Source organism: Brachypodium distachyon, chromosome 4 (assembly GCF_000005505.3).
Source record: "Brachypodium distachyon strain Bd21 chromosome 4, Brachypodium_distachyon_v3.0, whole genome shotgun sequence".
Taxonomy (NCBI): Eukaryota; Viridiplantae; Streptophyta; class Magnoliopsida; order Poales; family Poaceae; genus Brachypodium; species Brachypodium distachyon.
In genome coordinates, this window is record NC_016134.3 from 5,558,522 (window position 1) to 5,583,451 (window position 24,930).

At 44.0% G+C, this 24,930-nt stretch overlaps 6 protein-coding genes and 2 long non-coding RNA genes across 9 annotated transcripts; 4 read left to right on the top strand and 4 right to left on the bottom strand.

Moving 5' to 3' along the window:
* Positions 1-1,582: 1,582 nt before the first annotated feature.
* LOC112272453 lies at positions 1,583-2,363 on the bottom strand. The gene is made up of 2 exons (XR_002966239.1): positions 2,112-2,363; positions 1,583-2,046 (listed from the first exon to the last, which is right to left on the bottom strand). It is a non-coding gene; the product is annotated as an uncharacterized LOC112272453 (long non-coding RNA).
* A 346-nt stretch (positions 2,364-2,709) lies between these two features.
* On the top strand, positions 2,710-5,028 carry LOC100845827. 2 transcript variants are annotated; one of them, XM_003575996.4, is made up of 3 exons: positions 2,710-3,023; positions 4,273-4,364; positions 4,464-5,028. In XM_003575996.4, exons 2-3 carry the CDS (start codon positions 4,305-4,307, stop codon positions 4,872-4,874), a joined length of 471 nt encoding a protein of 156 aa, XP_003576044.1. In that variant the 5' UTR covers positions 2,710-3,023; positions 4,273-4,304; the 3' UTR covers positions 4,875-5,028. The 2 variants fall into 2 exon arrangements, with proteins under 2 accessions (XP_003576044.1, XP_010237230.1); XM_010238928.3 differs by having other exon boundaries at positions 4,491-5,028.
* A 19-nt stretch (positions 5,029-5,047) lies between these two features.
* On the bottom strand, positions 5,048-8,531 carry LOC100821231 (PXMP2/4 family protein 4). Its single transcript, XM_003576000.4, has 4 exons — positions 8,119-8,531; positions 7,237-7,465; positions 5,609-5,733; positions 5,048-5,535 (listed from the first exon to the last, which is right to left on the bottom strand). Exons 1-4 carry the CDS (start codon positions 8,446-8,448, stop codon positions 5,437-5,439), a joined length of 783 nt encoding a protein of 260 aa, XP_003576048.1. The 5' UTR covers positions 8,449-8,531; the 3' UTR covers positions 5,048-5,436.
* A 732-nt stretch (positions 8,532-9,263) lies between these two features.
* LOC112272452 lies at positions 9,264-13,338 on the bottom strand. Its single transcript, XR_002966238.1, has 3 exons — positions 13,178-13,338; positions 12,828-12,979; positions 9,264-12,746 (listed from the first exon to the last, which is right to left on the bottom strand). It is a non-coding gene; the product is annotated as an uncharacterized LOC112272452 (long non-coding RNA).
* Positions 12,790-13,678, top strand: LOC100822465. Its single transcript, XM_003576004.4, has 2 exons — positions 12,790-12,950; positions 13,150-13,678. Exons 1-2 carry the CDS (start codon positions 12,910-12,912, stop codon positions 13,406-13,408), a joined length of 300 nt encoding a protein of 99 aa, XP_003576052.1. The 5' UTR covers positions 12,790-12,909; the 3' UTR covers positions 13,409-13,678.
* A 239-nt stretch (positions 13,679-13,917) lies between these two features.
* On the bottom strand, positions 13,918-15,851 carry LOC100824320 (protein TRIGALACTOSYLDIACYLGLYCEROL 5, chloroplastic). Its single transcript, XM_003576008.4, has 4 exons — positions 15,699-15,851; positions 15,540-15,584; positions 14,406-14,438; positions 13,918-14,328 (listed from the first exon to the last, which is right to left on the bottom strand). Exons 1-4 carry the CDS (start codon positions 15,736-15,738, stop codon positions 14,150-14,152), a joined length of 297 nt encoding a protein of 98 aa, XP_003576056.1. The 5' UTR covers positions 15,739-15,851; the 3' UTR covers positions 13,918-14,149.
* Positions 15,852-16,164: 313 nt separating this feature from the next.
* On the top strand, positions 16,165-19,113 carry LOC100825851 (zinc finger CCCH domain-containing protein 19). Its single transcript, XM_003576010.3, has 2 exons — positions 16,165-16,609; positions 18,852-19,113. Exons 1-2 carry the CDS (start codon positions 16,268-16,270, stop codon positions 18,969-18,971), a joined length of 462 nt encoding a protein of 153 aa, XP_003576058.1. The 5' UTR covers positions 16,165-16,267; the 3' UTR covers positions 18,972-19,113.
* A 2,523-nt stretch (positions 19,114-21,636) lies between these two features.
* Positions 21,637-23,137, top strand: LOC100823289. The gene has a single exon (XM_010238929.3). The coding sequence runs from the start codon at positions 21,928-21,930 to the stop codon at positions 22,879-22,881; it is 954 nt and encodes a 317-aa protein (XP_010237231.1). The 5' UTR covers positions 21,637-21,927; the 3' UTR covers positions 22,882-23,137.
* Positions 23,138-24,930: the final 1,793 nt, after the last annotated feature.

Sequence of the window (24,930 nt, forward strand, 5' to 3'; positions counted from 1 at the left end):
GTCATTTTGCAATAATATAATGGTTGTGTGCTCAATCGATGCAAAGGCCGGACGAATCCTTCTTTTTCAGAAGAAAAAAAATCATTTAGCGCCACTATGAAATTAATTAAGCAAACGTTTAACTTGGATCATCCCATCCAACCTCATCCCACAACCAGAATGGATGAGGAGATCTGATCGGCAATAGCAAAGTTAGCTAGAGAGATAAAAATGCTGGTGGCATTTGACGGTTCTCAGTCATCTGATAGGAAAAGAATTGCCCAGATCATATGACACAACATCAATGTAACTGTGATAAACGCCGAACCAATGCACATTATTTATTGTATACTTACGGTTGATCTCATCATTTGCTTTTTCAATTCGATGGCTATGAAGGCTGAAGCAAAGTCCGGCTATCAGGATAACATCCAAACTAGCTACGTTAATTCACTACAATATTATAGCATTTGAACTTCCAATCATGCAAACAAGCTGTTTATATCCTCCAAAATCAATCTGTTGACTGGGCATTTAGAATGCACGTAAAAGATGCATTGAGATTAAACCTGTACACATGCATGGAGCATGGACCTCATGTGGCAATCTCAACTGTTTTCAAACAAGAGAAATTATTGGGTAGGAGATGGGTAGATCTGAAGACTTTGTTTTCTTGCGCCAAGCACAGGGAAGGAGACCTTGACATGGCATCTTATGTGCCCTGACATGGCAGCATAAGCAACCATAGAAAATTACTCCCTTGTTTTAAAAATGTAGGGCTTATTTTGATTGTCTAAATTATCTGTGTTTTGACCGTGAATTTCTTGTACAATATTTTGTTAATGGTAAAAATCACCAGCATAAAAAATTGTGCTTCTGAAGATGAATCCAGTAATATCAATTCAGTATAACATAAACAAATGCAGATATTATTGGTCAAACATTGAATTTGGATAGTCAAAACGGACTGCAATCTGCCATAATTATGAACGAGATTTTTTTTGATAAACTCACACTTAGCTAGCTCCTTAATTGGGCTTCGTTTCTAATCACCTGATTGTGTGTTGGGTAGACTATGTTATGTTTCACGAGACAAGTATTCAAGATTATGTCGTCTTCTTTTGAGCCGTCTGATCCAAGAAAACATCATCACGCGTGATGAGTTGTCTGCCCAATTTTTGGGCCCTTCTACAGTCACATTTTATATGATTTTTCTTGTAACTTTGCTGCAGAAATAAGCTTATTTCGAGAACCAAACATAAGTTAGAAAAAAAATGTTGTGTAAGTATTTTCAGTCAAACTTCCTTCTTATTTTCCATTCAAATGCTACACCGGCTCCACGCACTTTCGAGCTCATATCAGTCAGATCTCTAACAAGAATACAAACAAATTTTGTACAAGAAAATGTAAGAAAAAATCCAATTAGATACTAGCTTCAATTCTAAAGAAATTCTTGCAAACATCGACCAACTCATGAGCAAGCAAAACTTAGATCAAAATTTCATCTAGCCAACTACGTTGTCAGGCAAGTTTGGAGTCAAATCAAACATACCCTAAACTACCATAAATAAAAGATCAGATAATATAAAAACTAAAATGCAAATAAGAAAATGATTCCAACATTATGGCAAACAATTGTGGGCATAACGCCCAATCACACAACAGAACCCAGAGGAGATTTCTACAAAGCATCTAACAAATCCAGCTAATCCTCTGCGAGAGGTGACAGAGACATGCATCCGGTGGCAATTAGATTGACAATGACAGGGCTGACACCATGTGTCTGGACTCTGGAACTAATCATGCAGTCTTGGATCTTCATGCCCCGGTCGACTTGTCAAATTCCTTGGAATGAGAGGGAACAGTTTGCTTGCTTGCATTGCAGGCCAGGCCAGGCCTCACATATATATCCTGAGGGGGACCAAGACATGTTACTGTTATGTTACCAACCACTCCACATAACTCTCCATCCAATCACACTGCCCCATCTTGAGCAGCATATGAGACCAGCACAAGATCCACACTTCAATTCTGAATCTGGTCAGGACTCAGGATTTATTGCTAGATCTGTAAAAGATAGATTCCTGGGTTCAGGGTTAAATCCTGGATCTGTAAGAAAGTACTTAATTTACCTGGTAAAAAGTGGTAGTAAGTTTTTTTCTGCTGAATTGCCTCAATCGGTAGTGCACCTTTGTTATATGTGCTTATTGGAGTACTCTCTTTTTTCATGTGATACTAAGGTAGGTGTTCTGACTTTGGATGACAGTAATGCAAGATTATATATATTAGCTGTGACAACTGGGTGATGATAATCTTAATAGAAAGCACATGCGAGTGTGGGATCTAAACATGGCATGCCTAGTTGTCTGTCCGGTTGATCCTTCTGTTGTAGTGATCCACAAAAAACATTCTAAACCCAACAAAAGCTAGACAACCCCACTGAGAACACACAACACTTGAATGAACTTCAGAATAAAGAAACCACACTTGTGATAACATGGCCAAGCAGATCCATGCACACCCCCAAGATAAACAAATGGATTCGATCGAGCTGTTCAAAGGCGAAAATCCTGCATGATGTATCGTGGGAGGGAGGCGTGTAAGATTTTATATATATTTTTTGGTGCTGGAAATGAGAATATAATTTGCTGGAGCTTGTTATCTTGGTCCTATCCTTTTCTTGTCACTACATTGGAGCATCTTTGGGTCCTTTATCATGCATGAACTCCATTGGCCTAAATTGGCTTGGATTTGTTTGGCATGCCCACAAGGCCCCACCATGACAGTAAAACTAATGACAGGAGAGAATCTTAAATCCCCTCCTCCCCCCTCCCTGCCTCACCAGATTTGATACATGCCAACCTGTTGCTTCTTAACAGAACCAAAAAGATTTGGCCTTGGCCTAGAAGTAGCTAGCAAGAGAGATCTTCTTGTGGGAGAAACAACAGAGAGAGAGAGAGAGAGAGATAAACAGAGAGAAGGGAGACAGAGAGAGTGCCTTTACCTTCTTCCGAAGAATTCAGGAACAGGGATCCTTACCAGAGGTGAGCATAAAGTCTGTCTTGATCTTTCCTTCGTCTTGTTCATCTCTCATGATTCTTAACTTGAAAGCTCTGCACTTCAGCCCTTCATGAGGCATGATAACATCTATAGAAGTTCGTGAAGCTTGGTTTTTTATTCATTCTTCATTCCATTTCTGGTAATTCTATGTGCAAAGGGAAAGGACTGATGCTCAACCTTTAGAAGGTGCAATGGCATGTTTCTGTTTGCCAACGGTAGCTGGTCTTCGTCTTGGTCTCTTAGAGCTCTCTGATCTCTTCAGAATTGCCTTCTGTATTGCAACTGTTTAGTAGTTCCTCTCGGGAAGCATAATGACATCCTCACATCCAAGCATATAGAACATGAAAACAGATGCAGAATTATGTTATATTTTCTTTAATAATTCTGCTGCCTCAAAGTACGAGTATCAAACATCGGTGCAGTTTAGGGGTTACAATTTTGTGGGTTTCATTTTGGGCATGTACGAGGGGGGGGATTCCTGTTTATGCTCTCAGTGAATGGCTACAACCTGTTACTCGGAGAAAGTACAGATAGCAAAACCTGAATATTTATGGAATTTCAGTCATTAAGAGACAATATCAAACCACGCGAGTTTGGAAACCCAAAATTTCAGACCAGACATAAAAATACTTCTTAAATGTTGCCTGAATATATCATTGCATCATTTATTATGTTCTACTCATGAATCTTAGTTTGTCCTATTGCCCCACAAACATATAAAGTTTCTATTATCTAGAATCTACAGCCCGCATGCTATCTGCATTTCATGGACAAATGGTACAGTTTTTTACAAGATTTCTTAAATATCAACAAAAAATATTCATTATAGATTTTCCGTGTGGCAAAGCAGTGCACATGTGCACATAGACAGGTGATTAATGTGTTAGGTACATCACACACAAGACACAGCCATAACATTAATGCTTGCATAGGATACTCATTGACACACTAATGCAACTTAATTGACAAAATGGCAAAGCTGGTTACTCCCATCTGAGAACCAAAAACACTTCAGCCATTGAAGAAGTACAATCATTCAGAAGCTACACGAGAGACAGTGTCACCATCACACGCTGAGAAAAAGATGGGAGAGATAAATCACAAGAAGAAGACACGCAACCGCGCATAAACAAAGTTCCAATGATTGCAATGCAGATGCAGCATCTCATACCCATTGCCAATTCATAATTGTTACAAGAACAACCTTTGCATAATCAGGCTGTGATGAAACAGGTGAAGCTGATCTTTGTTTGGGTTGGTGAGAAATGGAGAAGAAACAAATGAAGATGGCCATCATGAGGCAAGAACAGACATTCAGACACCAGGTAAACGAAGCGCAACCAACAATGTCTGGTTAGAGATAGAATCATCTTTTTCTATGTTGGTGGAAGAGTTCGATGATATATGTTCTTTGATCAAAGCAGGTAAACGAACTGCATCGTGTATACCAGGTTCAGAAGCAACTGATGACGGAGATGCACGTTGTTAAGATGAACCGGGCTCAGGCAGGAGAAGATACTCAAGCTGAAGCAATGGTGGAGACAAATCATCTGCAATGGTACAGTAACTCAGGCGAGAAGAAGCCCCCTCCCGTTGAAGACTTCAACCTGGAGCTGACACTAGCAACTGGGAATGATAGGAGGAAACAAGATATGGCATCCAACTCAGACTCCGGCGCAACAGTGTCGTCATCAACTTCTGCTGAATCAGAGTCAGGGCAGCGATTCCCCAAGTCCAATGTAAACGTAAGGTTTCAAAATAAGAGCGAGAGGCATGATGATCAGCACATGCAGTCTCCTTGGCTCTACCAATGTTTAAGTCTGAAGATGGCTTAGCTAGGCTTCAGTGTTTCAGAATTCAGTCCAAACAGAATCACAGGCATTATTATGTGTACATCAGAAACTAATTTGTTGCAACTGGAGGAACGAGCTCAATAGAAAGTAATCGGCCACATCTAAAAACGTGTGGCTGATTAGAAATAGAAAGTAATCAGAAAGGGGGTTATTCGTCAACAAAAAATACATTTTATGTACATATCAAGCATAAACCTTGCATTGTTTCATGTAACATCAGTGTAACTGGGTACAGAGAATTTGGTGCGCAAAATAGAAGACCTTGCAAATGAGAAGAAATGCCTAGTGTCATTTTCTTCCAGGTAATGGCCATATAGATTAGCCAAAAACAAAGGCAATTAGAAGCCAGGTGGACACTACTATACCCTACTGAAAATGGAAGACACCAAGGAAGCAGTTCATCTCTGTGTGGTCTTTGACTGATGAAAGTATAAATGAGCTAGTGGTACTGACAGTCGCATGATTCTTCCAGGTAATGGCCATATAGATTTTGCCTCGCAGACATAACTGACAGAAAACTCAGTCCATGAAAACCATTGGAGGACTACGAGCTCGCAATCACCTCCAATTCTGGTTTCTTTAAGCTAGCCATGTATGTTATGTAGATGGTCCAAAGAAACGAGAAGGAATTGCTTACTAGCGGCTGAAAGAAAAAAACTCACTTCAGATTGCTGTCAAACAAGTTTTGGAAGAATACGTTAGGAACTTAATGCTACCTGTAAATGAACAGGGATAAACTTGAAAGTGATGAAGTCACAAAGAGGCCAGTATATGAGCCCACTTTTGATGGTTGGAATTAAATCCCGCTTCAGTCTTGCAATGATCTCTGGGACGGTCTCACCTATGAATCATATCAAGCAAGTATTAGAGCACACATGAGTGTGCTTGCCAGAAAGTTGGTGGGGAAGGTGTATGTAAGCTTATCTGAACAAAGCTTCTCCTATCATACTCTACAGTACATAGTGGGCGTTAAATGTTTACTGCATGCAAACCTAATCCTGAAATCTGTTGTATTGCGGTCCATGATGCATAGGTCATCAAGTTTACCAGAACAAACTTGAAATGTCTAGATCATGAAGCAAGATATAGAACCAGTTATGTTGTAAGGTTTTCTCCAAAAAAACAAACTATGTAGTAAGGACACTTTAATCATATAAAAGAATCTCAGAATAAGCAAAAGCATAAATTTATGGTCTTCTTTTGTTTGTGGAGTGGGGTGGGATAACAGTAGAAACTATGAATATTCCAACTCAAATATTAGCATCAAACTGTTATTGAAGCGATGTTACCAAGGAAACAGTCACAGCCTAATTTGCATGGCTAACGACCAATAAGGATAGATACAGGCACCACATCAAGAACAGAATACATTTTTCATGCAACTGATAGACCAAGACCAAAGCAGTTTTGTCACTGGCTGGGGCAGTGGGGCTCGGCACCCTATTTTCCACACCAGCCTCCTTAGCTCTACCGGGTTGAGTGAGTTACAACTGGCCTCCTCTAATGCATGTACATATGTTCCCTTCTATATACGCATTGCGACGCAAGCTTTTGAGCTTTCTTGAAAAAAAAATTGCAGTTTTCATTTACGAAATGACATAGCCGAAAGGCATTGAAGTATGGACAATGAGTTATGACATCTTGTTGATGGCAAAATAAACGGGGAGCATTCAACTGAGTGTGTGTAACTGGAAAAATTTATCGGCAGCTGATATTGTTTGTCAAACAGAAAAAGTAAAATACATCCGCAGCTCTAACAATCCACAAAGTAACATCATATTCTGAGAAAATTGAACTCGCGGTGCACATCTTTCATGTTTTGCGATTGCCAAGTGCCAGTTATGGTTTAAAAATTAGCCACTTCACTTCCACATCTGGCTCAGTAAGTATAATATGTGACCTGAAACCTGGTATTTGAGAACTAAATGGGAAATTTCAACTTTGAATATGGCTCAATATTGGCCCACTAGGTATAACAGACTAAAAGTACAACTGGTAAATTGTGATATTTTATAGTATAGTTAGATATTGGCCTTCGATTTTACCACGGATCTAATACAGTTCCCTTGGCTTTCTTTGTAGATTTCAATATCATACATTCAGGTAACATATCGGCATGAAATTTATGATTGTGAGCTTGCTGACAGGTGATAAGTCCAAACAAGCCACGCAGTATCTTATAAAGGTCTCACTTAGAAGCAAAAGAAGCAAGTCCAAACGGAGGTAAAGCCAAGCTAGACAAATGATTTGCACGCACAAGTGCATTAACGACGCCAAACAGGAAATTACAGAAACATTTGAAACTATCCAAGTATTATTGCAGAGAAGCATATGAGAACCATACCTTGTAATCCTGCATTATACGAGAAGAAAACACAATTAATAATTGGTCCATAAACGGCCTGCCCTAGAAACATTTTCTTGAAGGTGTTCACCAAATCCTTTTTGGGGACTGCTCTCGAGATAAAGTTGAACCAAAAATGCAGGCTAGGTCCTGAGATCAGCATCCCGTAACTAGCCATGCGTAGAGTCCTAATTAGATCGAGTGACCCATCAGAATCAAGTGTGATCATCTGAAGAGGCAACAGAAAAAACAACAGAAAACATATGAGAAGCAACAACCTTTTAAGAACAAAATAAAACAAAGTTTACGGCAGTGAATTACAGCTTAGTCCCTACTACGGACAAGTCTGCTAGCAAACACCATCAACTACTAGAGTCCTCCCTGCCAGTACGAGGAAACCAAATAATAAAACCTCACATGCTGGCAGCTGCATCTTCAGCCAAAATCTATACATCCAAACACACTATGTTTCCAATTTCTAATAGGATCGACATCCCCGTAACTTCTAATGTTTAAAATTTGAATAAAATCCCAACAAACTTATTCGGTTGGCCATTTCGAGAAATGTACTATACCTTAGAAACTCACCACCATGCACTGCTAATGATAGTATTTGCACCATTTCTAAAACGGATAACAGGAAAAGTTATCTTTTTTCAGTTCCCAAACTTCCTTGATTTCTCATGGTTGTAATTACATCTCAAACAAGAACATGTAACACAGAATAAGAACCATTCCGATTCCTCAAGCATACTATAAGATTACAAGTTCTAAAACTATTCCAAGATTCCAGCGCCAGGGGAATCACCACCAACAGCGTTTCCCCAAGCACATAAAAATTCGAGTATCTCCAAGCGGTCGGAATGCACCAGAAAACGCTACCTGGGAGGTGAGGTCTGCGACGGTGAATATGGTGGCAGCCGTGATGCTCTTGGTCAGCACCGGCCGAGCTTCGATGGAGCCGAGGTACCACGCGACTAGCCCGGACCCGATGGGGCCGCTCCTCCTAGTGGTAGGGGCGAAGGCAGGGGTGAAGCGCGAGAACAGCCCGGGGGAAGAAGGCGGCGGCGGAGGCGGCGGAGGCGGGAGCGGGGAAGGAGGGGGCTTGGTGCAGTGGAGGTGGGAGCGGACATGGGACCAGGGGGTGCTCGGGGTTCGGCGCATAGGGAGGAGGATGCGGCCGCTGGCGTGGAGAGCTCCGGCGGCGGCCATGGCGGCGGGTCTGGGTTTTCTGTGGCTGTCGGCCCGGCCCTTGCGGGGGTTTACAGGGTTTGGACTCACTTTGGACTTGGGAGAAAAGAAAGGACGGAGGGAAAAGCGGACGGTGGGGCCACCCGTCAGTGCCTCGAGCACTAGTTCCAGGTTTCCGCATGTTATCAGGCAGTGTTTGGTCGGAGAACGAGTTTTATTCCAACAGGAGTGGAAAGTAATGGAACGATTTTATTTTCATATATTTTAGAAATCAAACACCTACGGCCACTGGTTCCACTTGGACCAAGTGATTCCTACTTTTTTAAGGAATGAGATGGTTAGGCATATTAGAAGAATATTCCTTTTCGAAGAACCAAGTGGTTTCATTCCAGTTTTCAATATTCTATGCACCAAACACAAGAATCATCTCAATTATTGGACCCGTTCCATTACATTCCATCTCATTCTCACATCCAAACACTACCTAAGTTTCCAGCGTCCTAAACCTCCGGTGCCATTTTTTTTCAATCCAACGGCTGCATCATCGATTAAAGTCCAAGAGCTGAAAGGCTAGTACAACGTCAAAACGGCAAGAACGACGCCAACAAGTGCCAAAAGAAAACCACGCCACCGATCCAAGCTAAATTGGACAAGAACCTAGTCACAACCATCGCAGAAACCCTGCACAACAACAAGCCTAGAAGACGAAGATGTCGTGCACAGGACCTCAACAACCGCTTCACGCCTGCCGCCAAGCCTCTCGAAAAATCACCGCAACATCAAGACCGCCCCTTGCGATGTAGCCCACCATCACGCCAAGAGAGAAGATCGGCAAGTGGGGTAGCCGCAGGCCGAAACTGAATAAGGAGATTGGCCAAAGTGCGTACATCGTGCCTAGAAGTCCAGCGTTCCAGGCATGGAACCGGCACCATCACTCACAGCAACCATGCTCACTAAAGGGCTCCAAGGCCACCTAGACAACGCTCTCAAGAGAGTAGAACGACGTTGAGCGCCGCCGTTGCCGGGTCCGACGGCCAGACCAAGGGTTTCCCTCGATGACAAAGGAGGAGGAAGCCGCGGCCAAGCCACAACGACGCCTCCAAGAAGGTAATGGCGGCCGCGACCGTCATCATCGTCGGCGTAGGCCAACACCCACGCAGAGATTTCTCTCCGGCCTAAGACCACGGACAACGAACCCGTCCAGGAGCCGCCGAGGGATCATGTCGGCGAGTCCCGTACCGGATGGAGGGAAAACCACAAGTGTTTCGACCCTGATTCCGGCCCTCCTCCGCAGGATCCAAGCCTCCGCGGCCCCCACGGCAACACCCGCTGCAGCCCAAGCCAGCCGCGCTCCACAGCCGCGGCCGCCCGCAAGGGCAAGCCCCAGCCTTTGCGCGCCCCCACTGCCCCGGCCGCCCCCAAGGGCAAGCTCCGGCCTTTCCACGCCTCCGCTGCCGTCGCTGCCCGCAAGGCCAAGCTGCAGCCTTTGCACGCCAACCGCCGCCAGGCCCGCCACCGACAAGCAGGCCGCCGCAAAGACCGGCGTCACCACCGTTGGAGCTGGCCGCGCGCCCCGGCGGCGCCCCCGCCCCCGCGGGCCAGGACCAGTGCGTCCACCATCCTGGCGCCGCACGGCGCCGCTGCCCCGGCGCACCACGCCAGCCGACGCTAGCCGCAGCTAGGAGCCGCCCACGCAGATCTGGCCGGGCCACGCCGCCACCGCGACACAGAGCCGAGCCCGCCGCCGTCGGGGCACGGCGCTCGCAGCCTCCGAATCCACGCCGCCAGCAGCTGCTGGACCATCGTGCGCCACGTCCAAGTGCCGCCACCACACCACGCGCCGCCACAGGTGACCAACCGCCACGGCCCGGAAAGGCCCCGCCGCCACCGACGTCACCAAGGCTTTGCCCAGCAGCACTCACCGGCAGTGGCGAGGGGAGGAGGAGAGGGTAGGGGCGGCGCCGGCGGCCGGATCTAGGGTTCCGCCCGTGTCGCCCCTTGGGAGCGACCGGTGCCATTTCTTTTCATTTCTTAGGAAATCAGTGCCATTTCTAAATACACTTGTTGTGATAGAGAGGTTATGTTTTAAGATTAAACACGAGCGTTTTTTTTTGGGGGAAATACCTCTGTGGCTCTGTCTTAAAAGTAAGGCAGTTTTTAGAGGAAACTTCACAATCTCTATGTTGTGATTTCTCCATGATAATTGTCTTTTAGATTGGTTCTCACATGCTGAACCATGAGGATTGCACCTGCATTTTACTCAAGTAAAAATGTCCATGGAATTAGTTTTTAGCACATCATATTCTTACAACACTTTTATGAAGAACAAGTATTTTTTTTATTAAACAACTCCAGCATTACAGAGAACCACTAACAAAAACAAAGAAAATAACTAGATTCTTGAGGAACTCTCCGCCTTCTTCCACTGGTACGAGTTGATGACATGCCGCCACTATCGAAGCCACGCTGATGTTGCTGACTACGGACGGGGTCATTATGACTAAGACCCATGAGGACCATTGTCCGAGAGAAGAAGTCGCCACCGGGGCAGCATGAAGCCGTCGATCCATGATGTTCGATGCCGCCACTCCAAGGAGCCTAATATACTTGCATAAGATCTCTCCGATTCTTGTTGACACCAGAGGATGCACTGACGAGGCAGTATCGGGGACCAAGAAACAAAAGCCTAAAATTGTGTCACCGTAGGTGAGGAAAAACGGTAGATAACAACATATTATTAATCTTCACTTGAATGAGCAGAATTATTTGTGACCCATCATTGCTATCTTTGTGAAGGGAAAAACAACAAGGAGCTGCAGTGGCGGCTAGTTCAAGTGGCGGTGGCTAAGCAAGGAACACTAACGCCTGCTTATCTACACGCCGAATAGAGGTTCTCTTGCTTTCTTTGAAATAAAATGATTACATTGCACAACACTTGACTTTGTACACAACTGAACACTTGGTGGCTACTAATCTTGTCTCTGTCTTTTTTTCACAACAGATTATATTTTCGTACAAAATTTAGCAATGTTTTAGACATGAGGTGCTAGTGCAACTGGTCGCCGAAAATCATCATTCCACAGTAATATTCATCTTTGTTGTCGAGTAATCTGCGAATTGGGCCCAGTAGGCCGATTTTGCCATGCTCGTCCTGCGAGAGGTGAGCTTCCGTAGCTGAGTCTGGTGTGGTGACTGGTGAGACAGCTCGTGCACCGTTACTCATTCTTCATATTTCTTCCGTCATGACGTTTCAGAATTTTGCTAAGACGACGGCTATGTTACCTTAAGCGACAGTGCTTTGAAACCGGATTTGCTTAGGCCCTGTTGGAACAAGGGTAATCCCCACTTAAATATCGGTATTTAGTTCAAACTAAATACCAAAGCTCCCACAAAAGGTTTATTCCACTGTTATAACTCTCTGATAGACTAATCTCACCACACTGATACACTGATGCCTAAAATGTAAGAAAATCAATTTTCTTGCTATGTAACAATATCATGCTTCTGACTCCAATGTCAAATCAGGAGGGGAAAAACTTACTTGCCACCCTGAAGGCTGCAGCAGGAAGAGACAAAGAAACAAGAAATGCTCCATCTTTAGTTTTGCACCACAGCTATGCATCCCACAACGGGAATCAGATCCCAATCCCATGATCTCCATTATTGTGATAAAGGATTGTTCATGATGCATATCAGATAAAATGGATGGGGAAGATGGATCAGATCATAAAGCCGTATGCGAAAAATTTCTGAGGCCATACGACACAATATCCAGCAGGCAAACACATCCCTGCCATGAGTTTCTAGCTCGAAATCGGTAAAAAAAGCTACCAGCAGATGTATAATTTGCCTGAATCCATCTAACGGTGGGGTCCAAATTTCAGTTACTTATTATACATATATTATATGGTTCATAAGAAGTCCCTGTAACAAACAATATCCTTCCCAACCAGACAACCATATATCTATAGGGTAGTCTTTCGCACAAAATTTGCTTTTCTTCTAGTTGTGTTCTGGTTTCTCTCTCCCTTTCTTTTTGAGAATTGTGTTCCCATTTTTGCTAGTAAGGTACAATCAGCATCAGTAGTGCTGTCTCATGATTCTCCAAGTAGTAACAGTACCACCCAAAGGACCGTACTTGGCCAGATTTGACTTCAGATTCTGGGAGCATCAGTTCTCATGGTGTTTTGTCCGAACGGGTGCAATCAAAGCTCAAAAGCTCAAGTCGAAGCCAGCGACTGTGAATCAAATCGTTCGTGATCGTCCATGGCAGCTGGTCAAATCATCCATACTCTACCAGATGTGCAGTCTATGTAAACCTGACCATGGTAGTAGCATTATGCCTGCAAAGCTACATCCCGTATATAAATACCAGGGTTGGGAAGGAGAGAGATACTAACAAAGAGGGAGCTGCCATCAGCTGTTTGACACAGAGGGAAGAGCAACCAATAGGACATTTTGGTGCCTCTCCAGCCTCTGTTGATGGCTCGCAGTGCAATTGCAACATCCACTAATCTTCTCCGGTAATTTGCGTCTAGCCATCCCTCTAAACCTGCAATGACAAGCTTGTGATCAAACTTCCAATATGGTAGATTCCAGCAGGATGATGTTAAGTATGACTGGAATGTAATGATAAATGCTCATGTTCTAATGAGAAGACACTTGAATTGCTAAATGCAACAAAAAGCTTTGTAAAGTAACTGCTTAGATTGCCATATGCAGGGAAGTCAAGAACAGGCAAAGCTCGAACCTTATGCGACAGGTGCAACCTGCAGAAGCAAGGTCAGCAGACACAGCTTTGTGGGTGCCACACCCAAGGACAGGGATCTACTACCCCAGGGGCTTCGAGTGGGTCATGGAGGATGTCCCAAGCAACGCAGCATCTTTCCAGCAGTCATATTGGCTCAGGAGTGGCGAAGCAGAGACAGCAAGCTCTCCCACATCGAACAACACCACCGCATTTGATCATCCATTTGTGTGAATGCATGAGAGGCTTTGCACTGGAAGAATCCTTGATAGCTGCAGTTGTACAACTCGCCACCATTGTTGCAAGGCCCAAAAGTTATTATGATACACCAGTTGTTCAGACTTCAGATTCCCAGTGTCTAGGGACCGCATGCACCAACAGATCAGAAACAAACCCTGCCTTTAGTTTCTCTGTTGATTTGGCATTTCTGTGGTTTCTACTAAAATAAAATTGCAACTGGTTTTAATATCTGGAACACTCTGAGCTAACAGATTTAACTTTTAACCTTACCCTACTAATTCTGGCCTTCAGTGAAATGACACAGCTTTCAGTTTGTTGCCCTAGTTGTCTATGAGCAAGCAAGCATGCAGGATCATGAGTTCAAAAGAGTGCTTAATGTTTCCATGCAACTTCTGTCTTACTTCTCTGCTCTACCATATCCAGACCACACACAATTAGTGGATTACTCGTACTTAACAAGAGCAACAATAAACATTTGCAAGGAGCGCTTGACCAAGAGAAGATTAATGGACAAGATATTAGTCCAAACAGAACATCATTTTGCATGATGAAAATGCCATGGATAATCCTCATTCTGGTTACAATTAAGTTCAACAAAACATCAAAATGCTTTCAGAGAGCTAGTAGGTAATTAAGCTACAATTATGGAACAATGGCACCATTACTGGTGCAAACTATATGATGGCATGGAACAGTGGTACCATTGCTGGTGCGAACTATATGATGGCAGCTATACTAGCCATAAGGACGAGATTTTTCCACAAGCCCTGATGAAATCAGCTTTGGCGAATCATCTCCTTCAGACTTTTTCTGGAATTCAATGCCCTGAAACTGGACCTTCGAAGATCGATATTGACAACCATAACCGTTGCCAAAGCCCCATCCTAACCCAAGACCAACTCCGCATCCCCCACCTATCAACAAAGTTGAATTTCAGCACCAATTTACTCTAGATGATGTAGATCTATACAGTAATTGACAAGCTTAGTACCGATGCCCAAGCCAAACGCATTCAGAGGCATTCCTGTAGTAGAAAAGACAAATAAAAGCAGGTTATTTTCTTACCACGAATGGACATAGTCAATGAACACTAGCTATAATGAATAATCGGTTTTGCTATTGATAAGTCGCCTGTTTTTTAACTAGAGATCAATCAACATGTTAGCCATCGGATCTTGATCCAACGATAGAAAGTGAGAGATGAGAGAGTGGGGATGACCCTCAGATCTTAACCCAACAGCTCTGAAACATCGATTGATATTTAAACCTCATTTCTTAAAAAACAGGTGATTTAGAAATAGCCACACCCATGAATAATTAGTACAATGTGCACACAAGTCAGTAACGTTATATTATTGCATATTATGTACACTCTTCAAAGGAAGTCTGTTCTACCACAGGATAGTTAATTCAAGATATAACCTAGTTAGAAAAAAAAAACTATCAGCTGGGACTACAGAATTTTGTCTACCTGTTCATAACATTTGTATATGGAAAGTGCAAGTTCATAATCATTTGTATATGGAAAGTGCAAGTTCATAATCATTTGTATATGGAAAGTGCAAGTGCATGTAACTACCTTTTATTTTTACAGGAAATCATAAAATAAAAGGTAGTTACATGCTACTTTGTGGTTGTTGTTTACCAGGGCAGCGTACAGATTAAATCCAATACAGGAGTATATCTTTTTTTCACCAACCACAAAATCTATCCCTCCAGAACAGAAAGTATTTTCGACCACTCTTCTTACACAAGAAGTTTTGTGTAATTTACAGCAGTCTTATATTAAAACAGCTTTATGGAGAATTGGCTTCAGATAAGATTGATAGTTGCCACATGATTTTATTTTTTTGTGACTCTGACTCCATAGATCGATTAGTCCCCTACACAAGCTTTCCTCAACCAATTCGCAAACAGTCTTATACTAACACAATGGAATGTATCAGCAAAAACCAAACGCCATTCTTCAGAATATGATCCAAGCATAAGCCGAAATAATAATCCCAAATAAGAACTGCGTTAAGTGTGTTCAATACAACATTATTACCGGCTGATTCCTAGTCCTCATTCCATTTACCGGCGTAAACCTCAACAAAAAGAAAGCGAAAAATTAATGATTCCTCACCTCCGAACCCCCATCCGATTCCAAATCCGCATCCGACGCCGAAGCCTGCATCGAATTACCAGATAGACATGATAAAAAAACCTAATAATAAGACGAATCGAGCACCAAATTGGCCGCAAGGTCCGAAAGTATTGACGAATCCATAGGTCCGGTGCTCACCGAGCCCAATCCCCGGGCCGCTGAATGTGCTGACCACCATGGATGCCTCCCCGCTCCGCCGGTGGTGCTCTCGGCTGGATGAGAACGGAAAGGGAAAGCTTCGCTTCGGTGGTCAATACCACGCGGTGACGTCAGCGAGTAACTGGGCCGACCTCAAAAAAAAAAGCGAGTAAGTGGGCCATAGAAGGCCGGGTCGCATTTTGGGCCGATCCCACCACCCTGCGCAGTAGCCTCTTTAAAAGGCCCGTTTTTGCACGCACGAGGCAACTCTGCTACACACCTCACTGACGGGTAGGACCCACTTTCCATGATAATCTCTTTTTTTTTTTACCTCCGCCCACGAAGAGGATAAGGTTTTTCAAACGGGGGCGCTCACGCCGATCCCAGCCGTGCGATCCCTTCCCATCCCGCATCCGACGGCTGACAGGCTTCCGCCGGTCTACTAGTCAACCGAGGCCTCGTACTGTCGCACAGTCGCATTCCAATCCCAATTCCCACCTCAGCACCTGGCCAATCGCCACAAACCCTATCCCCAAAGGCCAAAACCCCTGGCGCTGCGCACCACCGCGATGTCGGCGACGGCCATCCGCTCCGGCGAGCTCCTCGCGTTCCCGGCCGCGCTGAGGCGGGGCGCGCCCGTGTCTGCCGCCTCGTTCGTGTCGTTCCGGATGAGGGCGGCGGCGGCGGCGGGGCGCGTGGCGGTGAGGGTCGTCGCGGCGGCGGCGGAGGGGGCGGGGGCGGACGCGGACGCAGGAGGGAAGCCCAAGCCGAAGAAGAGGGCGGCGAGCGGGATCATGAAGCCGAAGCCGATCTCGCCGGAGCTGCGGGAGTTCGTCGGGGGCGCGGAGGAGCTGCCCAGGACGGAAGCGCTCAAGATCATCTGGGCTCACATCAAGGGCAACAACCTCCAGGTCTGTCACCCCCTCCTCCATGCTAGTGTTTTACTTTAATTCTAGCTATTATAGCCTATAATGTATGTATGTTGTGCTGGTAACTTAAATGTAGTGGTTGTTTCTGCTATGTATGAATTATTACTGTGCTTTACTGAATGTTCCATAGCTGTAATTTGCATCTGTTGTTTCGTGGTTGGTGAGGGAGCTGCTTTTAATTCTTATGTAGATTTTGTAGCCGCAGTAGTTGGATGGGCAATATGGTATAGTGGATTGCAATGCTTGCTTTCTCCGATATATGTTGTAGTAGGAAAATAGGAGGTGGAAGTAAGGGTGCTTATGGTCGGCACTGTATGATAGGTGGGAGAAGGTGTGTACTGACCATGCTTGCCATATGGGCCCTGACTTCAAGCCTGTGCTGGTAGGAATTCCAGAGTATTCGAGTTTCTTTCTTATTTGATTTAGCCGTAATCATCAAGGATACTTGACTTAGGAATTAGCTCCTTATCATCGATATGCTATTTGCCAGTGCCTTTGTTTAACACTTTCAACTTTTACTTGTGATCTGAAATCCTATGCACATCTGTCGAAGATAATTAAGTAATGTAGTTTGCAAGGGCCAAGGAATTGGTTACAGAAAGATGTGAATGGGTATTATGATCTGTCTGCAAACTCCATGTTTGGCAGTTGGTGCTTCCCTATCCTATACACATATAAACCATATAAACTAAAGAACTAGTGAACGCACAAACACATCATGTACATGTTCAACAGTTATTTCCACAGGCAATCTAGAATTTCATGCACCTGCAGAAATTCAATTCTGTGTAATACACTCCTTCAATAGAGGTTATTGAAGAAATGATCCAAAATCAGGATTGTGTGCATGTTAGACCATTGAGATGTGGAACTGGCTTAGTTACCGTTAATCCCAGCAACTGGCACCTTTGCATATTAACCAGATAAGTAATTGTGCTTTCCAGTGACTGGGCCACTTGATTGTGCCAAAACACTTGTGAATTTTCCATCCTTTTTTTTGCTCGTAAAGAGGACACATAAATGAGGCAGACATTAAACTGAAATTTCCCATGCATTTTACTTCTGTAGCAAACTAAGAGACACGACTTCACCTTATAGATTGTATTGCATTATTCAACCCTCTCAAACATTAAATGAGGAGCCTGTAGAGCATATTTCCCAACATTACAACACCATGAGATATTTGCACTTCAGTAAAGTTATGTCAGAACTCAGATGCACAGGTGTAATTTACATAGATGGAGAAACTAGGAAACAGCTTCATTGAATCATTATAATCAAGCTTTAACTAGATAGTTGAATTTCTTCAGCTAGCGCTCTAGCTGGCTGGTTACCAATCATCCTATGTTCATAACTGCGTGGACCACGAACAAAGATGCTTTTGTGAGGAATGCGTTCGCCGAACTTTCTATGGTAAATTGCTAATGGCTTTAAGTTCTAATATAGCCATTATTATCTTTTATTATTCTATTGTTTGCATCAAAACATTATCCTGAAGTGCCTTTAATTTACTTTTATTGTAACTATTAATATAGTTGAATGTTGCCAATGCATTCAGAGGGACTTGCAATTGTGGGCCTAGCCCAACCACACAACCACCTCTAAAGAAGTCAAGATTAGCTCAAGTCAGTTGTTATTTGTTAGTTAGCGTTTATCTTCAGCTTATCTGTTGGCCTATCTGTGCACAAGTTCCACTGTGCTTCCAAGGGCTAGCTCCTTGAGTTCTTGTTATCCTTTGGGCTCTCAACCAAATTGGAGATTCTTCCTTCATCCTCACTCCCAAATTTCCAACGTACATGTTTGGATCCAAATGTGGTGTATCTGCTATTAGTGTAATTACCATTGTGTATCCAAGTTTAGTATATGTATTAGTAGCACCCAGAACAGTGTCCAATTGTCTGTTGCAGGCAGAACAGTTTACCATGTTACCCCATACGAAAACCAGTTAATGATCATTTGTTTTATGTAAGACAAATTTATGTTCCGTTCATTGTTTAGTTTAGTACGATACTATTAACTAAGATAATTGGCTGCAGCTTAAAAAAAGATAATCGACTGGCTTGATTCTAATTAATGCATGGATTATGTCTTACTGGCCATTTCTGTCAATGTGCAGTGCAGCTATTAGTGGCACCAAATGTACCGACTGATTACCTTGCAAACAATATTTTCTGTTTTCATGGAATGAACAATTTTTTCTGACTCTGTTTGTTTTTGCAACCAGGATCCTGCCAACAAGAAGATAATAGTCTGTGACGATAAACTGAAGAAGATATTTGGAGGGCGTGACCGTGTTGGGTTTCTTGAAATCTCTGGGCTCCTCAATCCCCACTTCCAGAAATGATAGATTTATGTAAATCTTGCTTTTTTGTACTAGCCAAGACTGTTGTGTCAGTATCTTTAGCTGAACCTGGTACGGAGGGTCTTAATTCTGCTTTATGAATGGTTTGCAGTAAAGGGTTTGCTGCCTTTTTTCTCATCATCAATTGTTTGCCCTTTGATTATTTATGTATACATTCTACTAACCTACTATATCAGACCTGAATGGTGGATCATCACATTCTTTCATTCATTATATGCTTTTTACACTTTTTAGATTGCAGGCGAAAGCCAAAGAATTTTCTACAACAGCCAGGTCCTACAACAGGAAGGTATGAGTCCTTGTCTCTGGCTCACTAATGATCTATCATCGACTCTGAAACTGTTCATTTGGCAGGAAAGAATATCGATGACATGTTCATATGAGCTGCCTATTCAGATCAAGCCCAGGACAAAGAATCCCGTGCTTCAGATCGGCAAGAACCGTGGGTAACATTTGCGAGTTGGTTAATGCTTTTGATGATTTGGCTTAGGGTCGCCTGCATTCTGGGCATGTTGAAGGCTGGCAACAAGAATTGGAGGCATCCGTGCAGATCCATAGGCCGTGCTCGGTCAGTTGAGCTGCTTCACATGCTTCCAGCTTTTCGGACAGGTTCCCAAATCCTGCTTATACGGAGCTTGGAGGCTCGTTTTTGTCAAGGGTAAGTGGCCACTACTTTTCCATGTCCTGTTATTTATGTGTTCCATTTAAAAATCTGTAAAATCACTATTCATCATTTCCCAACGAAAAAACGCCAGGAGATATTCAGAAGAAAAAAAGGCCAATCATAATATATTTGGGCTCAAATGATTAGCCGCTGGGTGAATAAATAAATAATGCTGCAGCTAAAGTGATTATGTGATCCTCTCCTTTATCTTAAAAAAAAACAAAAGAAACAACATGATCGATCATAATGGGCAAGTTCTTTGTGCCATTACAATAGCGATTAGTGCGTGGATGAGCAGAGCACATGTCGGTGAATGTTGGACGCGTAGGGGTTGAATGAAGTTGGCGTCACCTTTTGGCTTTTGGTACCGGCGGCCGTTGAGAAGGACCGGTCACTGGTTTGTGTTCAGATTAATCCTTGTTAATTTTCTGTCCGGGCCTTTGCAAAGGACGCGTACATACACACCCGACAGCAGTGCACGTACATACCGCCGCACGTTGGTCGTTGGTACAGTCCCATGCAGTACCTCTTGCGCCCTTGGATAAAAAAGCTCGAGGACGAGATTGGCTTCCATCACCAGACTCACCATGTTTGAACTCTGGGACATTGGGCTTGTAAGACGGGTTTCGTAGTCGGGACTGCTTTGTGCAGATTTACGGCTAGAAAAGTAGAAAGTTGTTTTTCCTGAGAAACACCCTGCTGCCTCGGTCCAAAAATACAAATACAAGGCTGATATGGATTTCTGTACTCCCTCCGACCGGTATTACTTGTCTCAAATTTGCCCAAATACGAATGTATCTACGTGTAAAAAGTGTCTAGATACATGTAATATTTCGACAAGTAATTCCGGCCGGAGGGACTATCAAACTTTGATCAACTATTGAGTTATTGGTATGGGTTCACTGTTATGCACTGCCTCTTTGCAAGATTATGGTCATCTGCTATTGGACGCCATAGTGGTTAATTAAAATTGTCAAGAAATATTAATGATGTGATCTGCTTGTACTGATTCTGGTTTAAAAGTAGTGTCACTGTAGCTGGACATCGAGCATGCATTGTCTACACCTAATCCTCTTTACAGTACGATGAGTAATTTGAGATTTAACGGAGACTTTTAACATATATATAATGTCTTGTTCCTAAGTGTAGCCTTTTTGGCAGAGCACTAGAGCAGGCAGTGCCAAAAGGTGGCCGGTTCACAGACGCACATTCTCTTGTCCTGTTTCATTTATGTACGTGCCGAAATAACCGGCAAAAAGCATCGCCATTCTAGAGCCAAGTACCAGAGAGCAAGAGAATGTGGATCCATCCTATCTGTCCTTAGAAAAATCCAACGGTGACTACTGCACGAAACCCACAATAAAGAGCCCAAACTATATTTTTTTGAGCTAGCCCAAACTTATTGGCTGCGCAGAAGCATTGGAGTAAAATGTTTTCTTCTTTTAGCTGCGAGATTATAAACGCTTGTTGAATTTTTGTTCATCGTCCATTATATCATTTACCTAATCAACGTGGTAGGGTGGTTAATTTAGGAGAATGCACCTAATTGCACTGACCAAGAAGTCACCCGATCAACATGTTGTTGTCATGCTGGTGAGTCACACCCACTCCGGACATTTTCATTTTTGAAGCGGTCCAATATTTGTGAATGAATAATATTTATTTCTACTCCCATCGAGCTTGTCATTTTTAACAAGAAAGACAGAAACATTAGAATCAGACTCCGTCTTTTACGATACTTTCCTATGATCCTAAATTCTTGACTCAAATTTGTCCAAATATGAATGTATCTATTCTTAAAAATCGTCTAGATACATGTAATATTACGACAACAATTTAGGATCGGAAAGAGTAGATTATTTCAGAAGATTGCAGGCGGTTGTTGGACCACCAGGATGGATGGGCGACATGGAGCAAGCCAGAGAAATGGTACTACATATTCTTTCCACCTTAAATAAATACACTAGTCCACTGGTTTGTGTTCACCTTAAATAAATACACTTGCCACTTTTAAGTGTAGTATAAATAAAAAACCAACATTCAAACACTCAAACCACACACACCACTGCACTGTCCACCACAAACACCAACCTCAACAAACAGCAAGGTCTCATCAGAGCATTCCGACACCAGATCACCAAACGCGGGCACGTAAATAAAGAGCAGAGCTCTGAGAGCCCAAGAGCAGAGATCAAACCACCGCAAGGCGCAAGAGGACTTAACGAGGAAGAGGAAGATCAAAGTCTGGGCATTGTTGCATTTGCGGTTGCGGCAATGGGGAGCGCCAGCAGGATCATGAGGGCGGCGCTGCACGCCTTCTTCACGCACTACCACCCGGCGGCCTCGTCCGCGGCGCTCCTGGCGCTCCCCTTCTCCGCCGCCGCGCTCCTCTCGCGCTCGCCGCCCCCTTCGCTCCTCCTCCTCCCGGCGCTCTCCCGCCGCCTCCGCCGGGTCCTCGTCGCCGCGGGCTTCCCGCCGGCGTCGCAGCTCCTCTTCCTCCTCAACCACAAGCTCTCCCAGTCCGCATTCTCCTTCCTCGCCACCCTCCCCTTCTCCCTCTCCTTCCTCCTCCTCTCCAAATCCTGCGCCGTCCGCGCCCTGCAGCCGGCAAAGCACCACCAAAATCAGCGCACCTCGAGCTACCCGGCCATGGCGCGGACGCAGCTGGCCAACTACGCGGCGCTGCTGCTGGCCAACCTGGCTGTGTTCGCGGCGCTCCTGGCGGCGTTCAACGCGGCGGAGGCGCTAGGGCTGGGCGGCGGCGGCGCCGGCGAGGGGCGGGCGGCGCTCGCGCTCTCCGCCGCGGGCGTCATCGTCTACTCCGTCGCGCTCGCCAACGCCGCCGCCGTCTGCAACCTGGCTACGGTCGTCGCCGCCGCCGAGCCCGGCCGGGACCGGGGCGGCTGCGGCGCCGTGCTCAGGGCAGCGCTGCTGCTGCTCGCGCGGGGCGGCGGAGCCGACGCCGCCACCGCAGTCGCCGTCGCGCTGCCGGCCAGCCTCGCCACCGCCGCCGTCGAGGGGCTCTTCCAGCTCAGGGTCATGAGGCTGTACATGGCCGACGGCAGGATCACCTCGGCCATGGTCTGCGAAGGGCTCTTGATCGCCTACATCCACTCCATGATCTGTGTCCTTGACACCGTCGTCACTTTCATTGTCTACCAGACCTGCAAGGCCACCCATTCTTGCCATCTGCTGGACTTGGAAGAGAAAGGGGATTTCATAGCCTGAATTTCCTCCGAAATTTCAATTCCAGTACTAGATTTTAGAGCAGAAACTGCTCTTTGTTTTCTGAGTTTTTAGATTTTATCCTTGTGTCAATTTCTGATTCTGGGGGCAGAGATGCTGTTAGTGTTAGGGAGTGCATCAGGTCCATCAGATGGCTAAGTTGGATCAATCTGTAAGTAATTGGAAAACCAGAATCAAACTATAAAAAGATTTGGTACAATATGATTATAATATACGATTCAGAATCTGGTTAAACTAAGTATGTCATTTGCTACATTAAGGTACTTAGTTTAGCTGTTCTGCTGTTATTGACATATACTTGAAGCATTATATATGTCAGTTAGAAGACCTCACCTGGTTGACGATGTTCCTCTATTAGATGAAACAGTCTGCATCTACAAGAGCTTTTTACCACAAATTATGAAATACAACCATGTTCCAAATTTGTGCAATGTTTTAGCAGTTTTTAGGAACCGTCTAACAGACATTTCACTCATTCCAGTGCCTGCAGGCGTATTATGTGATGGATAAGATCCACATCCTGACATTGTCCCCCAAAGCTGCCAACAATTTTTGGGTCTCTTGTTAACTTGTTAAGATCCTGAGCCCACCATTTCAAGTGCTTCTTTCCTTGATTCCAAAGCAACACGCATGCATTTCTGTACTGCATGTCCACATCAACTTGGCTGGCTTGGTGGTGAGTGAGTTGTAAAACAGTTGAATGATTTTCTACAGCTTTTTGGTAAACTTTCTAGGCTCCAATCCAAATCCATGCCCTCAGATCTGGGAATTATAGTTACTACCACAGCACCACTTGCACTATGCAGATTCCCAGTGCCACAATACTACAACAACATTCTTCCAGTAGAGTCTTGGACTGTAGGCACCATTGGAGCACAAAAGTTGGGACCTGGGGATTATGCTACACAATCAATGGTGACACTAAAAGTTAGGGCATAATAATAAAGTAGCTAAGCTTTTGGAATGACCAAATGAAACAGAATGTTACACCTCCAACAAAAAGTGGAATGGGTGTATGAAAGGTTCTGAACAGAGGATTTTTCGATTTAAAGCAGGTTGGAAAGTAAATTTGGTACCACAAGTTTGCCAAGAACACCAAGTTGCAGGGACATACTTCAGCAGTATGAATACTCGAGTGTTTTACAAGAGGTCAGTGATATTTGATTTTTTGCATTTTAGATTCTCTGAAGTTCAATTTTTTTAACAAGAAATTAACTCCCATCTTCCAAGATGTATTCGCTACGCAGGTTTCATTTCAGGTGAGGTTCAAATGAGAAATGATAATAGCACAACACAACTACAGATAGCTACAATAAGTGAGATTGCAATTTGAGGTACCAAATTGGAAAAGACAGCCTAGCCCCAAAAAACTCTTGATAGTATTAAACAGGAATCCTGCTACTTAGGCGATGTTATCGTGTTAGGAGAGGAGCATTTAGCAAAAGAAAACTTTAACTTCAAGCATGGTTTAGAAAACTAATTCCAACAATGAATAAAATAAGGACCCTTCCTGTTATAGGATCAAATGTCCTTATCAAATTTCATTCTGGGATCATTCATGGAGGGTATGAGCTGATGTTTCTTCCAAAAGGTTCAGTATCAACCAACCGAATTGTGCGTGAGATTCGGAGCAGATGCGGCAACATTAGATAAGGACATTCTGGCTGATCTTGACAGGGATGTGCCTGAAATTAGCAGTGACAAACTGACCGTTCCCTTTAGGCTAGAAAAGGGGAAAGTAAAGTTGAGAAAAAAGGTGCATGTGATATAATTGGTGGGGCAGGGTGCCAATAGCTAATCTGAATAGATTCAAAGCATGTCAAATTGTCTACAAGTAGCACCAGCAGCTAGACAGAGTCAGAAATAACAATTTTCCGCAGAAAACAAAACACAAATATAGAAAGATGTTTCTTTTTTACCAAATCAATCTATACACATACCTTTAGTAAATTGCAAGGACCCAAAGGGAATTACTCCCACAAGGAATATGAGCATGAACGGCGACACAGTGGACACGTAAGAACACATGCT

Excerpts from the sequence above, each read along its gene's own strand:
- LOC100845827 (XM_003575996.4), top strand. The coding sequence starts at position 4,305 with ATGGAGAAGAAACAAATGAAGATGGCCATCATGAGGCAAGAACAGACA. Across the intron at positions 4,365-4,463 it reads AACAGACATTCAGACACCAG|GTAAACGAACTGCATCGTGT; the intron begins GTAAACGAAGCG and ends TGATCAAAGCAG.
- LOC100821231 (XM_003576000.4), bottom strand. The coding sequence starts at position 8,448 with ATGGCCGCCGCCGGAGCTCTCCACGCCAGCGGCCGCATCCTCCTCCCT. Across the intron at positions 5,734-7,236 it reads GTATAATGCAGGATTACAAG|GTGAGACCGTCCCAGAGATC; the intron begins GTATGGTTCTCA and ends TATGATTCATAG. Across the intron at positions 5,536-5,608 it reads TTATCCCTGTTCATTTACAG|CCGCTAGTAAGCAATTCCTT; the intron begins GTAGCATTAAGT and ends TTTTTCTTTCAG.
- LOC100822465 (XM_003576004.4), top strand. The coding sequence starts at position 12,910 with ATGGCTCGCAGTGCAATTGCAACATCCACTAATCTTCTCCG. Across the intron at positions 12,951-13,149 it reads ACATCCACTAATCTTCTCCG|GGAAGTCAAGAACAGGCAAA; the intron begins GTAATTTGCGTC and ends TGCCATATGCAG.
- LOC100824320 (XM_003576008.4), bottom strand. The coding sequence starts at position 15,738 with ATGGTGGTCAGCACATTCAGCGGCCCGGGGATTGGGCTCG. Across the intron at positions 15,585-15,698 it reads CGGCCCGGGGATTGGGCTCG|GCTTCGGCGTCGGATGCGGA; the intron begins GTGAGCACCGGA and ends AATTCGATGCAG. Across the intron at positions 14,439-15,539 it reads AATCGGATGGGGGTTCGGAG|GAATGCCTCTGAATGCGTTT; the intron begins GTGAGGAATCAT and ends TTTCTACTACAG.
- LOC100825851 (XM_003576010.3), top strand. The coding sequence starts at position 16,268 with ATGTCGGCGACGGCCATCCGCTCCGGCGAGCTCCTCGCGTTCCCGGCC. Across the intron at positions 16,610-18,851 it reads TCAAGGGCAACAACCTCCAG|GATCCTGCCAACAAGAAGAT; the intron begins GTCTGTCACCCC and ends TTTTGCAACCAG.
- LOC100823289 (XM_010238929.3), top strand. The coding sequence starts at position 21,928 with ATGGGGAGCGCCAGCAGGATCATGAGGGCGGCGCTGCACGCCTTCTTC.